This window comes from Epinephelus lanceolatus, chromosome 13, assembly GCF_041903045.1.
Source record: "Epinephelus lanceolatus isolate andai-2023 chromosome 13, ASM4190304v1, whole genome shotgun sequence".
Taxonomy (NCBI): domain Eukaryota; kingdom Metazoa; phylum Chordata; class Actinopteri; order Perciformes; family Serranidae; genus Epinephelus; species Epinephelus lanceolatus.
This window is the reverse complement of record NC_135746.1, coordinates 15587216-15601880: the sequence shown is the minus strand read 5'-3', so window position 1 is coordinate 15601880 and position 14665 is coordinate 15587216. Positions and strand designations below refer to the sequence as shown.

General features: G+C 42.0%; 2 protein-coding genes and 1 long non-coding RNA gene across 6 annotated transcripts in view; 2 read left to right on the top strand and 1 right to left on the bottom strand.

The window, feature by feature from the left end:
- daam1b (dishevelled associated activator of morphogenesis 1b) overlaps window positions 1-6374 on the top strand; it is a 76491-nt gene extending 70117 nt beyond the window's left edge. For all 3 annotated transcript variants that reach the window (XM_033648772.2, XM_033648774.2, XM_033648771.2), the window contains 7 exons: window positions 126-214; window positions 890-1058; window positions 1258-1365; window positions 1452-1512; window positions 1643-1774; window positions 4250-4420; window positions 4894-6374. In XM_033648772.2, coding sequence (XP_033504663.2) covers window positions 126-214; window positions 890-1058; window positions 1258-1365; window positions 1452-1512; window positions 1643-1774; window positions 4250-4420; window positions 4894-5106 — 943 coding nt within the window. In that variant the 3' untranslated portion in view covers window positions 5107-6374. The remainder of the gene's footprint in view (window positions 1-125; window positions 215-889; window positions 1059-1257; window positions 1366-1451; window positions 1513-1642; window positions 1775-4249; window positions 4421-4893) is intronic.
- A 59-nt stretch (window positions 6375-6433) lies between these two features.
- l3hypdh (trans-L-3-hydroxyproline dehydratase) lies at window positions 6434-12936 on the bottom strand. Of its 2 annotated transcripts, none has more exons than XM_033647933.2 (6): window positions 12863-12936; window positions 9914-10393; window positions 9671-9840; window positions 8699-8821; window positions 8477-8614; window positions 6434-7716 (listed from the first exon to the last, which is right to left on the bottom strand). In XM_033647933.2, exons 2-6 carry the CDS (start codon window positions 10389-10391, stop codon window positions 7591-7593), a joined length of 1035 nt encoding a protein of 344 aa, XP_033503824.2. In that variant the 5' UTR covers window positions 10392-10393; window positions 12863-12936; the 3' UTR covers window positions 6434-7590. The 2 variants fall into 2 exon arrangements, with proteins under 2 accessions (XP_033503824.2, XP_033503825.2); XM_033647934.2 differs by having other exon boundaries at window positions 9914-10412; window positions 12863-12928.
- Window positions 11477-14665, top strand: part of LOC117270370 (uncharacterized) — a 29937-nt gene continuing 26748 nt past the window's right edge. The window contains exons 1-2 of the long non-coding RNA XR_004502801.2: window positions 11477-11646; window positions 11764-11917. This is a non-coding gene — a long non-coding RNA (uncharacterized LOC117270370). The remainder of the gene's footprint in view (window positions 11647-11763; window positions 11918-14665) is intronic.

The window sequence follows — 14665 nt, the reverse complement described above, 5'->3', positions numbered from 1 at the left end:
TTGCTCGAGCACAATGTCCATGTTTGTGGCTTTTGTCTAAATTGGTGGATTTCCCTGTTTATAATTTATTATTTTTTTGTCTATTTTCGTTCTCTTCTTACTCGCATTTTCCATCCCCTGTCCAGAATAAACCACTACCAGCAGAGGCTGCAGTCCTTATACTTCAAGAAGAAGTTTGCAGAGAGAATAGCGGAGATCAAACCCAAAGTTGAAGGTGGGGAAAGTTTTTTTTTTTTTTAATTCCTTTTTTCTTGCCATTGAAAGCCATCTCAAATAAGAAAAGTCTCTGTAGTCGTCTCTGACAGCCTCTAAAATTTTAATGTTTTATGTTTTTACCTTTTTATATCTGCCAAGTTACCAAAATCTAAAAATAAATCAACTTTAATTCCCTAAAACATACACATACACATATACAAATTACCCATACACAGACTTTAACTGTTTAATATGCTTTTATCTACATTGGTAATTTGTGTCCATACTGTATTTGTCAAGCATGATGAAGCAATAGATTTATATTCTTTTATGTTTAAATTATTTATCTGCATAAAGTGGACTGTACGTCTTTTTACAGTAATATAATTTTAAGAGAACTTATGTGATATTTATTTCATTAATTTTGTTTCCTTGTTTACGTTTATTTTTTATTATCATTAATAATAGTAATTATTGTTGTATTATAATTAACACATTTTTTACTGTAAAATGAAATATATATATATTTATATATTTAAAGTAAAATATAAATAATAATAAAAAATATACAAAAATATAATATGAAATATATATATTTAATATTATCATTATTATTATTTATATTTTTTATCTTATCCTGTCTTATCTTATCTTATCTTAAAAACATCTTAAAAAAAAAATTTTCCTGTCTCAGCTCTGTCGAGGGCGTCCAAGGAAATTCTACAGAGCAAGAGCATGAAGCAGCTGCTGGAGGTGGTGCTGGCGTTTGGAAACTTCATGAACAAGGGTCAGAGGGGCAACGCTTACGGCTTCAAGGTGTCTTCACTCAACAAAATCGCTGATACCAAATCCAGTATCGACAAGTGAGAACATTTTTCAACTGCATGAAATATATATATAAAAGTCACATCTGGAAAGAGGGAATGTGATGTGAATAAAACTCCATATGGTTATTCATATCTGAGCTTACATAATAAAAGCAATATATACTGCATGTTTGACACATTCACTGCCTTGAAGGTTGGTCCGCCTCAATGTGTGCGCGCGTCTGTGTGTTTGCAGAAACATCACTCTCCTGCACTACCTGATCACCATCCTGGAGAAGAAATACCCCAAAGTGCTGATGTTCCAGGAGGATCTGAAGAGTCTCTCCGAGGCAGCCAAAGTCAAGTAGGTAGAGCTGCGGAGAGAATCTGCTGCATGACTATTGTGTGGTTTTCATTTTGTATTTAACCATCGCTTTTTATTTTTTGCAGCATGACTGAGCTGGAAAAAGATATCGGCAACCTGCGCAGTGGCTTGAAAAGCGTGGAGAGTGTGAGTCACAAGGATCTATGACATAATACATGTTATGTATCAGCTGTACTGTTATACAATGTTTAGAACAGGTTCAGTGTCCTTTTTATTTGTACTTTAACTTCCTCTCCTGGATCACTTTGACTCACAGGAGCTGGAGTACCAGAAGAAGCGACCGCAGGAGCTGGGCGACAAGTTTGTGTCGGTGGTGAGTCAGTTCATCACCGTGGCCAGCTTCAGCTTCTCCGACGTGGAGGACTCCCTCACTGAGGCCAAGGAGCTGGTAAGTCACGGCGGACGGCACCACTTTCACTTATAGACACAGAGAGCCTGCATCCCATTTCCTCCCGGCGCAGCTGTTTCTACACGCCTTGTTGACCTCATCGGTCACCTTTGTTAGGAAGCTCACAGCAGGAGTGAAGTGTTTCAGCTTCCTGCCGCAGCACTTCTGACGCTTTATTGGTCGGTCTGCTTGTTGCCATGTGTGCAGGTCAAAAGAGAAAACTAGGAACAGAGGCGGGGGATATTATTTTACACGTTCAACCGAACATGCAGTGGTGGGGAGAGAACTGAAAATCAATACTCAGAAGTACATAAGAAATTACTCAAGAAAAAGTGAACATCAACGTTAGAGAAACCCACTCAAGTAAAAGTAAAAAAAGTACCTGCTTAATAAATTACTAAAAGTGCATTTTATTTTCCATTTTTTAAAGGTGTATTTTGCCAGTGCAAAAAACAACGCTTTTGTTTTTACTAAAGCATAGAAGGCCGGCTCATCAAAGCATAGAAGGCCGGCTCATCAAGTGTTGACAGTCACTTTGGTGGCATGTGTGAGGGATTTATGGGGGTATACTGCTGTAATGGAACATAGTATTAATACCTATGTTTTTATTAGTTAATAATAACCTGAAACTAAAGGTGCTTTCACACCTGACCTGTTTGTTTGGTTCGGTTCAATCGAAGTGCAGTTCGTTTGGGCAGGTGTGAACACTGCAATTGCACTCAGGTGCGCACCAAAACAACCGGACTGAGACCTTCTTGAAGACTCTAGGTCTAAAAGCACCCTAAGAATCCTGAGAATGAGCTATATATATATATCTATATAATAAGCGAGTCCTCTTTCACAGAGTCCGCCGTATTGTTCTACAGTAGCCCAGAACAGACAAAACAAACAGTGGTTCAATGTAGGGCCACTCAGGTTTTTGCAACGGCCACTGTAGTTCTCCTACATGGCTGGCACATGGGAGAGGTTTCAGTTGGTCGCAGTCTGCAACCTCACCACTAGATGCCACTAAATCCCACACACCAAACCTTTAACAGCTTGATCAGACAATGCTGCGACATCGGCTGGTGTCATATGAGCACACCTGGAGGCTTCTTTCCTCCCCTTTGGCCACGTCTGATGACCAATCATAACTTAACTCAACAGTTATTTGTGGAAACGTGTTCATCTCTAGGGCTCTATTTATTGGAGCAACACTCTCATTTTAGTGTAGGGTGCATCCATTGATTAATCTGCCAGTTTTAACAGAGGTTTTAACGGCATTGTAGTAAAGTAAAAAATATATTTCTGGCTCAAAGATATACTCAAGTAAAGATTAGAAGTACAGTTTAAAAAACATACTTTTTTAATCATGTGTGTTTCTTGCAACACTTTACTACCCTCCCCTGCTAACATGTCCTTTTGTGAATGCTTTTGTCAAACTTAGATTTTAGTGTGGGTGGCCTGTTTGAAAATTAGAATAAGTTCTTCCTGATGGCTTGCCTGGGCCCGGACCTTTGAATCCGCCCACCCCACGGAGTTCTAGTTGACTGAAGATGGAAATGGAGCGTAACGGGTTGACAATTCTGTCTCACATCAGGAAACCTCATGGCTAATGTGTCATACCAAAGCAAAAAAAGAAACAGCCATTTTAGCAAAACAGGCATTCTATGACCAAAAACCTGAGTGTATTTCCATTTCGACAGGAGTATCACACCCTGAAGTTTAATTGATGCATCTGCCCACATGTATCGATGCTGAGTTTGTATCTCTGAGCATGTTTTTCACCCTATAGTGTGCTCCATTGACCCAAGTGCTCTGCTAGTCACATGGCAGCCATTAGTTTCTGTGAATCATTTACAGTGTCCCACGGTTAAATATTTGAGAGTGTTTACAGTGGTTCCCTGTGCTTGTGATCAGGAACCAGAGAACATGCCGACCCTTTAAACAGCTCCTTGCATCTGGTTTGAGTGTATGAGTGCGTAAATACCAAGATATAAAAGAAAAGTGACATTTAAAGGCATTTTTGTCACAGACATCGAGTCCTGTTGTGAGGAAGTAAAAAACGCATCACATCTGAATGCACTGCACATTAATGAAGTAATAGTTAATGAATCAGTTGAATGCATTTTTGCTCCACCTGACAGTTTGCATGTCATCAACAGATCTCTACACATCTCAGAAGGTGTGTGTTCTCAGCATGAGCTCACATCTGGATGTTGTCCCTTTTAACTTACTGTGAACAACACTCAACAAACACGTTGCCTTAATGTGGGCTCTGGCTCCAGTCTCTGGCCTCAGCTGTAATCAGTAGCCGGTCAGATTTGGGTTAACATAGGCTTCAAAGCCCTGACTACTGGTGCCCCTGCTCTTATTTCAAAGAGCTGCGACCTAATGAGTCTCCTGTAAAACAGTCAAAGACGGAGTTAAACATGGTTCCACTGTGTCCTGTTGTTAATCTAATCCCTGTGTGCCCCTTTCTCTTTGCTCCCACAGTTCCTGAGGGCAGTAAAGCACTTTGGTGAGGATGCCAGTAAGATGCAGCCAGATGAGTTCTTTGGCATCTTTGACCAGTTCCTGCAGTCGTTTGCCGAGGCTCAGCAGGAGAACGAGAACATGCGAAAACGCAAAGAGGAGGAGGAGCGCAGGGCCAAAATGGAAGCTCAGGTGTGTGACCGTTCACTGTTTACATACCATGAAAAGAATCAGAAAGTGTTTACACCATGGGGTATAATCCAACATAGGTTTGTGCAGTGCTTAAAGAAAATTTTAGAATTCTGACAACTGTACAATAAAGATTAAGAGCACAACACCAGCAGGGAGGACAGAAAAATGTTCCATTGGTTCACAAGCAAAAGCACATCATCAGTTAAAGCCACACCTTCAAGGGGGCATAAGTCCCTGCTGTGCTGGACTGGGGTGCTGAGTCAAACAGGGTCAAGCCAAGCCAGCGTGTGTATGGAAAAGGGCAAAAGGAGAAACAGCTAGCCTTGCTCTGTCTGACCAAAATGCACCTGTAAAGCTGTTAAATTTAAATAAGTGTATTTCCCAAAAATGTGAAACTATTTCTGTGATGCAACAGTTAATGAATTCAGAGAGAATCTTTATTAACACAGTAGTTTTTGTTTCTGTGTCACCAGCTGAAAGAGCAGAGAGAAAAGGAGCGAAAGGCCCGGAAAGCGAAGGCCAACGGGGAGGATGATGGTGGCGAATTTGACGACTTGGTGTCAGCACTGCGATCAGGAGAGGTCTTCGACAAGGACTTGTCCAAGATGAAACGCAACCGCAAGCGCATCAACAGCCAGGCCACAGACGCGAGCAGAGAGAGACCAGTCACAAAGCTCAACTTCTAAGCGGAGGTCGAGGTCGTTGTCCTTGTTTTGCTCGCCCACCCCGGCTCATCATTAGTTTCCCTCTGGGTCGAACTGACACGCACATTCCTCCGCACCCTCCTCCGTTCCCACCCAGCTCGGCCTTGCATCATCGCCGCAGAGCCACACACAGCACAACATGTTCAGACCTTTCATCCTCTGAAGTCTTGATGTTAAACGGAGCAGAAGCCAAAAGTTGTTTTTAACGACCAAATGAGATAATTCCCTCTGGAGGATCAGTCTGGTGATAACAAGTTGTCGTGCAGGAGCAGGACGTGTTCCCAGCTGGAGAAGAGTTTCCTTCAAGGTGTAAGAGATGCTCACGCTTGTTTGATAGGAACCGTTCTGTGCTGTTTTTGTACGTCAGAATCTATGCACAGAGTGAAACGTGCAGCTAGCAGATTCCTTCAGGGCTCGTCGCTTGATCCAAACAGAAAGATGATTCCATTAAAAAACACAAGGGGCCATTTTGTACGGACTGATTTCATAGATGGAGCGAGGCTGCTTTCATGCCTGAGCTGTCCAAGAGATGATTTTTTTGGAGAAAGACTGAATCTGAACTTCCCCTTGTCACTGACCTTCTCCTGCAGTCAGAACCATCACGGGACTGAGACGCTGCGTCGTTAGACAGACGTGGATTTGACCGCAGGCGACACAGCGGTTTTCTTTTCTATTCATCATTATTGACGTGCAGCATTTATATATCTGATCACTGTATGTTTTATTTGAACCTTTTCCTGTTAAGAGCTGGCCTTAACTCTGTTGTTTTAATTGTTGAGTGGGTACTCTCAAAGGCCTGGGCCTAATCTGCAATTTCTCAACAAGTGTGGACACTCGTGTCATAGATTACATATATCTATATATAAGGTTGCGTGCTTGGTACACATGCACATATAAATCCATGATAATTACTATGCTAAATGACATTAAAACAATACCCAGTCGATGCAATACACTTGTTTCTCCTCCTGTGAAGGGAGTGCCCTCCTTTATGTTTTTATTGAATAGTTGAAATATGTTTTCTGAACACTGGCTGGATTCACACTGCAAAATAAACAAAGAAAACAAAAAAAAAAATCTGTGTGTGACCCACATGTGATGTTTTCGTTCTTGCAGGAAACATCACATGTTGAATTTGTCCCCTCAGCTGTGTGAATCCATCCAGTGTCAAACACCTCCATTGGACTTTTATAATTTAAATATTGCCTTCCATTGTACAATGACCTGATAATAATAAATGGGAGAAAACAGTCATGAGTTTTTGTATTTAAGCACATGCACTTGAATGAATTCTTACGCAGCATTTACGTGGAGTCAGAAAATTGTTTATTAGCACCATGACTATGAACAGGAATGAATGCACTAGAAAAAAAGGACTGAAGAATCTTAATCTTCAAAGACTCTGATAGACAGCAGGCTGAGAGCTCCATCTAGTGGTCTGTAACTGCTATTGAACAGAATACTTGACTGTGACTGTCATTTTTTTATATGCAGCATGGTGCAGTGGTTAGCATTGTTCCCTAACAGCAAAAGGATTCCTAGTTCAAATCCGGGGTGGGGGATTTTGCAAATTCTCCCCATGTCAGCGTGGGTTTTCTCTGGGTACTCCGGCTTCCTCCCACAGTCCAAAGACATGCATGTTACTTGGTGACTCTAAATTGCCTATAGGTGTGAATGTGAGTGTGAATGGTTGTCTGTCTCTATGTGAGCCCTGTGATAGTCTGGTGACCTGTCCAGGGTGTACCCCGCCTCTTGCCTAGTGTCAGCTGGGATAGGCTCCAGCCCCCTGTGACCCCTAATAGGATAAGTGAAAATGAATGAATGTGTCTTTTATGATCATTTTGTGTCTCTTTTTCTTGTTTTGTGCCCTTTTTATTTCTCTTCAAGTTCCTTTTGCATCTTGTTGTGGTCATTTTGATTCTCTTCCTGGTTGGTATATGTTAACTGGGGTGACATTTTGCAGGAGAAGGTAAGGGGACCCCTGACACTTTGGGCCCCTTGGTCCTCTCAGTAATCCATCCATGGGTATACTATGCAGGAATATCAGATACTGTTTGTAAACGCACTCGCCAGTGACAGTGAAAGTAAAAGCCAACGCCAGCTTCACTCTCATTTGGTTTGCCTCACTATATTTGTGGGGGTTTTCAGCACTTCGTCTCTGGGGATGCCTGCTGCTCAAGGTCTGGCACCTGGTCGTTACCTTTTTACAAAGCTCTAACGTCCCCTGAGCGCTCTAGGGGCACATGCCTTAAAACATCCACAGAGAAAATAAAAACACAAGAACATACAGGCAGAGGGCAGAGTCTCACAAGAAACACGCACCGCTGCACACTTCTAGTAGGTCAAGAGTGATGATTGAGTCTGTGCATATTCAATTTTAAAGTTAAAAAAGCACCTTATGACTAATGTTAAAAAAAAAGAATTTTGTTACGTATAACCACATTTAATAACACCTGTAATCGAGTCTCACTTCAGCAGAAAACCATGTGTCAGCTTGTCGTCTGGCTCCTGCACAAAGCGTGACACTCCGGTGTAAAAAGCTCTGCCGGCAACTTCCACCACTACAGCCTTGAAATCTCCGCACTTGGTTTCCTGAGCAGAAACACAGAAGAGAATCACAGACATGCCTCTGTGAACAGAAGTTTGTAAGTTGTATTTTTAGTTATAAACCAAAGTACTTTTGTAACAATAGTAAAACCTCAATGACAAAAGTCGACATTATTAAAAAGGTTCTTGTCAGCCATAAGTCACAGAAAAGTATAATATCATTATTAATAGCTTGTGAGACTGTGTATGTCATCATGGCATATGTCATCAAGGGAACTTTCTGTATTTTTCAACCTGGACCCTATTTCCCCATTTTCTTGTGTCTAAGTGACTGATGGGAACAAAACTTTTTGAATTAGGTCAAAACAGGCTGTGTGCACATTTGTGTCAATTTACGCCTACTCAAAGTGCTTGTTTTTGCCACTGACTGGCTCAGATTGTTTAGCTTTTTACTGTTTGTTTAAACAGAGTCTGGTGGATTTGGCAATTTCGACTTTGCAGCTGCTTACATAAAAAGGATCTTACTCTTTAACAAAAAAGTCTATCTCTGTATCTCTGTAGGGATCCTTTCCAAATTGTTGTCAGACATTTATAACAATTTCAGCCTGTCAGTGGCAAAAACAAGCACTGCTGGCTGCAGTGCTCTCGCTCAATCCTGGACCAGTTTAATAAATCGTTGTTCAAAAGAGTCACTTAGACATAAAAACATAGGAAAACAGGTCCAGGTTGAAGTTACCTATTAACATCTTATCAGCACACATGCAGGGTGGGGCCAGAGCAGGGGCACTAAAGGAAACTGTGGTACCTCAACAGCTTTCCCTGTGAACTGGGATCCAGTGGCTCCACTCTGAAATGTCCTGGTCTGGTTCAGCTGGATGAGACCTTTGTGATACTGAAGAGCCACTCGGGCTGTCACACCAGAACCAGTGGGGCTCCGGTCCACCTGAGAACATGTTTAAACCAGTTAAAGCCAGGTTTCAGATAGCTTTCCTCATAGCGTCAAACAAAAAAGGTGTCCGAAAAATACCTGAGCTTCAGCAAACACACAGATGTTAGCAGTGGGATCAGAGGAATAATTATCTTTGCCGTCAGTGAGGATGGTGCCATAGAGGAAGGCCAGGTCATCACTGGTTGGGTGGTGCAACTTCACCTAGGAGAGAATAAGACAAAAATACGTCAAGACTGACAACTAAGCTGCGAAATCAACATATGCAATGTGGCCAAATGTGTCCAACTCCAAATATCTATCTATCCATTTTCATCTGTGTATCCGGGGCTGGGTCACGGGGGCAGCAGACTGAGCAAAGCACTATCAATGTCTCTCTCCCCAGCAACACTTTCCAGCTCCTCCTGGGGGGCCTACCCTACCGGTGGGATGCGCCCTGGACACCTCCAATGGGAGGCGTCCAGGGGATCCCCTGATCAGATGCCCGAACCACCTCAACTGACGCCTTTCGACAGGAAGGAGCAGCGGCTCTACTCCGAGCTCCCTCCGGATGTCCAAGCTCCTTACCCTATCTCTAAGGCTTAGCCCAGCCAGTCTACAGAGGAAACTCATTTCAGCCAGTTGTATTTGCGATCTCATTCTTTCAGTCACTACCCAGAACTCATGACCACAGGTGAGGGTTGGGACGTAGATGGACCAGTAAATCGAAAGCTTTGCCTCCCGGCTCAGCTCCCTCTTCACCACTAAAGTCCGGCACAGTGCCTGCATCACTGCAGAAGCTGCACCAAACCACCGATCCATCTCACACTCCATTCTCCTCTCACTCATGACCAAGACCCCAAGATATTTGAACTCCCTCACTTGAGGCAGTAACTCTCCCAACCCGGAGGGTGCAATCCACTGGTTTCAGGCAGAGAACTATGGCCAAACTCTTTCCACAAACATTGTGTAATGAAAAAAAAAAGTTTCTGCATCTGCACTGATAATTCCGTGTTGAATAGTTTAACACAGCATTTCTTATTTCCTGACAGCTGCACAACCTGAACATGTTACCTGAGCTTTGACAGCGTTGGTCACTGCTGTGGCTGCATCCACCAGATCTCGAGTCCTGGACTTGGTCACATCGAGGCCAAACCTTTGGGCGTCTACAAAGGCGTAGAAGGCTCCACCATAGCTGATGTCAACCGTCACATCACCAAACCTCTCCACTGTCACCGTCACATCTGGTGGAGAGTCATTTAGTGAATCCTGCGGAATATAAAAACACCAGGAAATTCTTCGGGGTGAGTGTCCTACCTGTAGCGAAGGCGAACGCTGGCACGCTGAGAAACCTCACTCCTCCTGTTTTACCATCCGAGTACTCGACAAACGCCTTCACCAACCCACAGGGACAGTGGATGTTCACTTGAGTCTCTGGTGACTTTGGTTCTTTCACCAGTTTGTAGTCAACAGCGTAGCGTCCCAGTGCGATGACGGCATGTCCGCACATGGTGCTGTACCCCTCGTTGTGCATGAACAGCACCCCCAGATCAGCCTCAGGTATCTCACTGTCCACGATCAGGGCTCCATACATGTCGTAGTGTCCCCGTGGCTCGTACATCAGCACCCTCCTGAGGCGATCAAGGTGTTCCCGGACATAGCGGCGTCTGGAGAGCACGCTGTCACCTTTGACCTCTGGGTAGCCGCTGTGGATGATCCGTAAAGGCTCTCCACCTGTGTGCATGTCGACCACAGAGAGCTCGGCTCCCTCATGAGGTGGAAGCTGTATCTCCATCTCTGTGCAGAATTTAACAAACTATTAAAAATTAAAAAAAAAAAAGCTTTATCAGAAAGTTTTCTAACATCATTAATGACCAATATTGTAGATTTATGCATGACAAATAAAAGGTTGGTTGCTTCTATAATTTATCATTATTGTACAATTTTAAGGGTCAGTGACTGATGATAGTTTTAAAATTGTGTTTTAAATGTGCTGTGATACCCAGTGGACTTCTTATAAATTCAGGGATACCCCCAAACTGGCAATGTCAAGTACCTCACATGTAGGGCTGCAATGATATGAGAATTTTCACAGTACAATAACAGTCTCAGAAAATATTGCGGTGTCACGGTATCTCAGAATTTATAATATTATAAGTCAGAACGGCTCTGAAAGGCAAGAAAACAGAAGGGTTATTGTTGTAAGCAAATGTACACAGTATTATAACCGTCAACTTTTATATCAGGGTATACCTTGAAACTGGTATCCTCATCCTCATATAAGTACATCATGTTTTGGGTTTACGTGACCTTATACTTCATTCTACTTAACTTAGACCTGTTGTCCTCGTCTGTGGACACTTTTTTGTGCCATCTAGTGGTAGGAAGAGCACAATACACTAATCCATGAAAAAACAAGATGGCAGCCATCTCTGCCAAATCAGTCTGCAGCTGACCCCGACACAGAAGTGGACAAAGTCCAAAACCTGATCACATTTTATGGTTGAAACTTGTTCACTTATTTATGATTAATAATGTTCAAAGTTTGATTCGACAACAAATTTGTCCAATTTTAGCAACAGTAACAAGATAAGATACTGCTAATTAGGAAGTACTCCACTGAAGACATTAGGACTTTATTATCCTCTTGTTTGAAGACATTGGGACTTTATGTCGTCTTGTTTGAGGTGATTTGGACGTAATTATCGTTGACAACTTAACTTTTTCTATACTTATCGGGTCCTACTGAGCCAAAATACCAAAGAAAAGTTTAAAAAAAGAATACCAAACAAAAGTTCAGGTCTCAGGAGGTTAGCTTCAATGCTACTTCCAGGGAAAACATCACTGCGCATGCCCAAGCTGATTGGCCGTTGCCCCTCTGCTATTTGATTGGCTGTTTGCTAAGAGCTGTTCGTAGTTGTCGGAAGTTAACGTTTCTTTTAAAGAAGATAGTAGCCACGGTCAACGTATATTGCCAGAACTTAAATGAATAGTGGGAAGACATTTCAGTGTCCTCTAGCCGCGGGATAATGTTATAAACCAAACCGCAGGTAAACATAATTAGCATTAGCATAGAGTGGTTCTAAGGGAACAAAATGGCTAACTGCTAGCTTAGCCTTTCAGTGACAACGGGTTTTTTTTTGCTTCCGGTGTGTGTTATTATTCAGAGAGGCTGGTACCTGGACAAGAACAGTGTTTCAGGATCTCAAGCACATTTCTGAGAGACATGCCAACCATAAAAACAGCAGGACAGCTTGGTAAAATCTGACAGCGCATACAAACCGGGACTCGAGCACCGTAACAGCAAACTGAGGAGAACAGGTATGTGCTCAGTCACCTGTTATCACCTGTGTTCTGGTTTTGTATTTATGCACAGCAGTTGTTGCCCAATCATTTAACACCTAAAAACGCCACTGGTTATCATTGAATAACAAAAATAAAGGTTTTTAATTTGTTAATACTGATTTGTTGATATAATATGTTGCCAGCTGTAATTGAGCTATACCTCTCTTGCTGCTCGTTTTTAATTATAAAATTTCGATATACATTTACATACATGCATACATTTTTTTTTACCAGAAATAAACTGGGTAATTAACCAGTAAATAAACTGACTTTATTACTTATTTATTCAATTGGGGGGTAAAATGATAATTGCATATTAATTGTAAATAAATTTGGGAATTTTTTGGACATTTAAGTTTTTACTCTACCTACTTCTTTTTTGACACTGTTATCTTTGTCTTGTTTGTTTTTTAATTTTTTAATTTTTGGTTCGAAATAAAGTCATTTATTCATTCATTTATACATTTTTCCCTGACAATAAAGTACGGGAAGTAATCTGCAGAGTTAAACAACAATTTTCCTTCTTCTTTCATCTCTGTTGACTGTAGCTTTAACTCTGTTAAACTTGTTTTGGCATCGTCTTCATGCAGAATCCCTGCAAACAAATCAAGTGTAACAGAGTTTCTGGGTTACAAAAACTTCAGTCATCACAGATAAAAGAAAAAAGAATATTGCTGTGCAGTTTTGAACCAAAACTCCCGGACTTAATTGTCTGGAAAATGTATATGGTAAACCCAATGCATCCCTGCATTCTCATAACCAATGATCATTAAATAAAGATTGACTTTTAGAAGTTATGGCAGCTGCCGTGAATGAGAATCGGAGCGTTTAAGGACGTTTAAGGAAGTGGGTCTCCAGTAAAAGGCCACACAATGCTGTCGCTAATTAAACTAATATAACTCTAGAAATGATTGTATTTACCTGCTTTAGATCTTATCTGGACTTTGGCTCAAACTTCTGCAGCACTCGCCTTTTACTGCGCAGGCGTATATCCGTTTGCAAAGACACTAAAATGAGACATTAGTGCCACCCTGTGTTGTGGAGGGCTGCGTGCATGAAACTTTCAATATACTGTAAATATATTAATTAACATGCTTTAAGAAGTTTAAAAACATTTAAGTAATCTATAAGCTATAATTGCCATATCAGCACCAATGATGAGGAAAACAGTCAGTGGAGAGGAATTACTTTTCCAGAGGAGATGTGAAGACTGTCAGTGCCACATGTGACTATACACTCACTGGCCACTTTATTAGGTACACCTTGCTAGTACCAGGTCGGACCCCTTTTGCCTTCAGAACTGCCTTAATTTTTGGTGTCATAGATTCAACAAGGTGCTGGAAACATTCCTCAGAGGTTTCGGTCCACATTGACATGATAGCATCACACAGTTGCTGCAGATTTGTCGGCTGCACATCCATGATGTGAATCTCCCGTTCCACCACATCCCAGAGGTGCTCTATTGGATTGAGATCTGGTGACTGTGGAGGCCATTGGAGTACAGTGACCTCATTATCATGTTCAAGAAACCAGTTTGAGATGATGTGAGCTTTGTGACATGGCGCGTTATCCTGCTGGAAGTAGCCATCAGAAGATGGGTACACTGTGGTCATAAAGGGATGGACACGGTCAGCAACAATACTCAGGTAGGCTGTGGTGTTTAAACCATGCTCAGTTGGTACTAAGGGGCCCAAAGTGTGCCAAGAAAATCTCCCCCACACCATTACACCACCACCACCAGCCTGAACCGTTAATACAAGGCAGGATGGATCCATGCTTTCATGTTGTTTACACCAAATTCTGACCCTACCATCTGAATGTGGCAGCAGAAATCCAGACTCATCAGACCAGGCAACGTTTTTCCAATCTTCTGTTGTCCAGTGTTGGTGAGCTTGTGTGAATTGTAGCCTCAGTTTCCTGTTGTTAGCTGACAGGAGTGGCACCTGGTGTGGTCTTCTGCTGCTGTAGCCCATCTGCTTCAAGATTGGACGTGTTGTTGGTTCAGAGATGGTCTTCTGCAGATCTTGGTTGTAACCAGTGGTCATTTGAGTTACTGTTGCCTTTCTATCATCTTGAACCAGTCTGGCCATTCTCCTCTGACCTCTGGCATTTTCACCCTGAGAACTGCTGCTCACTGGATATTTTCTCTTTGTCGGACCATCCTCTGTAAACCCTAGAGATGGTTGTGTGTGAAAATTTGAAATACTCAGACCATCCCGTCTGGCACCAACAACCATGCCACATTCAAAGTCACTTAAATCACCTTTCTTTGCCCATTCTGATGCTCGGTTTGAACTTCAGCAGGTCGTCTTGACCATGTCTATATGCCTAAATGCATTAAACTGCTGCCACGTGATTGGCCGATTAGGTGTTTGCGTTAACAAGCAGTTGAACAGATGTACCTAATTAAGTGGCCGATGAGTGTATGATTCCAGGTAGGCGCCTTTGTTGTTCCCTGTGCCTTTCACGTTTCCTTTCTGTCTCTAATGTCAACCATTAAATAAATCAACAACAATCTTTAAAAAAAAAAAAAAACAAGAAGAAGAAAGAACTGAAAAGTGAACTTGGTTGTTGCAGCTGTTCATGTTCACAAATATGTTTTGACTTTCCTGGATTAACAAAAACATATGTGTAAGATAAAGCCTGTTTGCATGTTGAAGTTTTCAATGCATTTACATAGAGACTGACTTCTGTGTCGCATGACAGAGGAAACTAAACAACAGA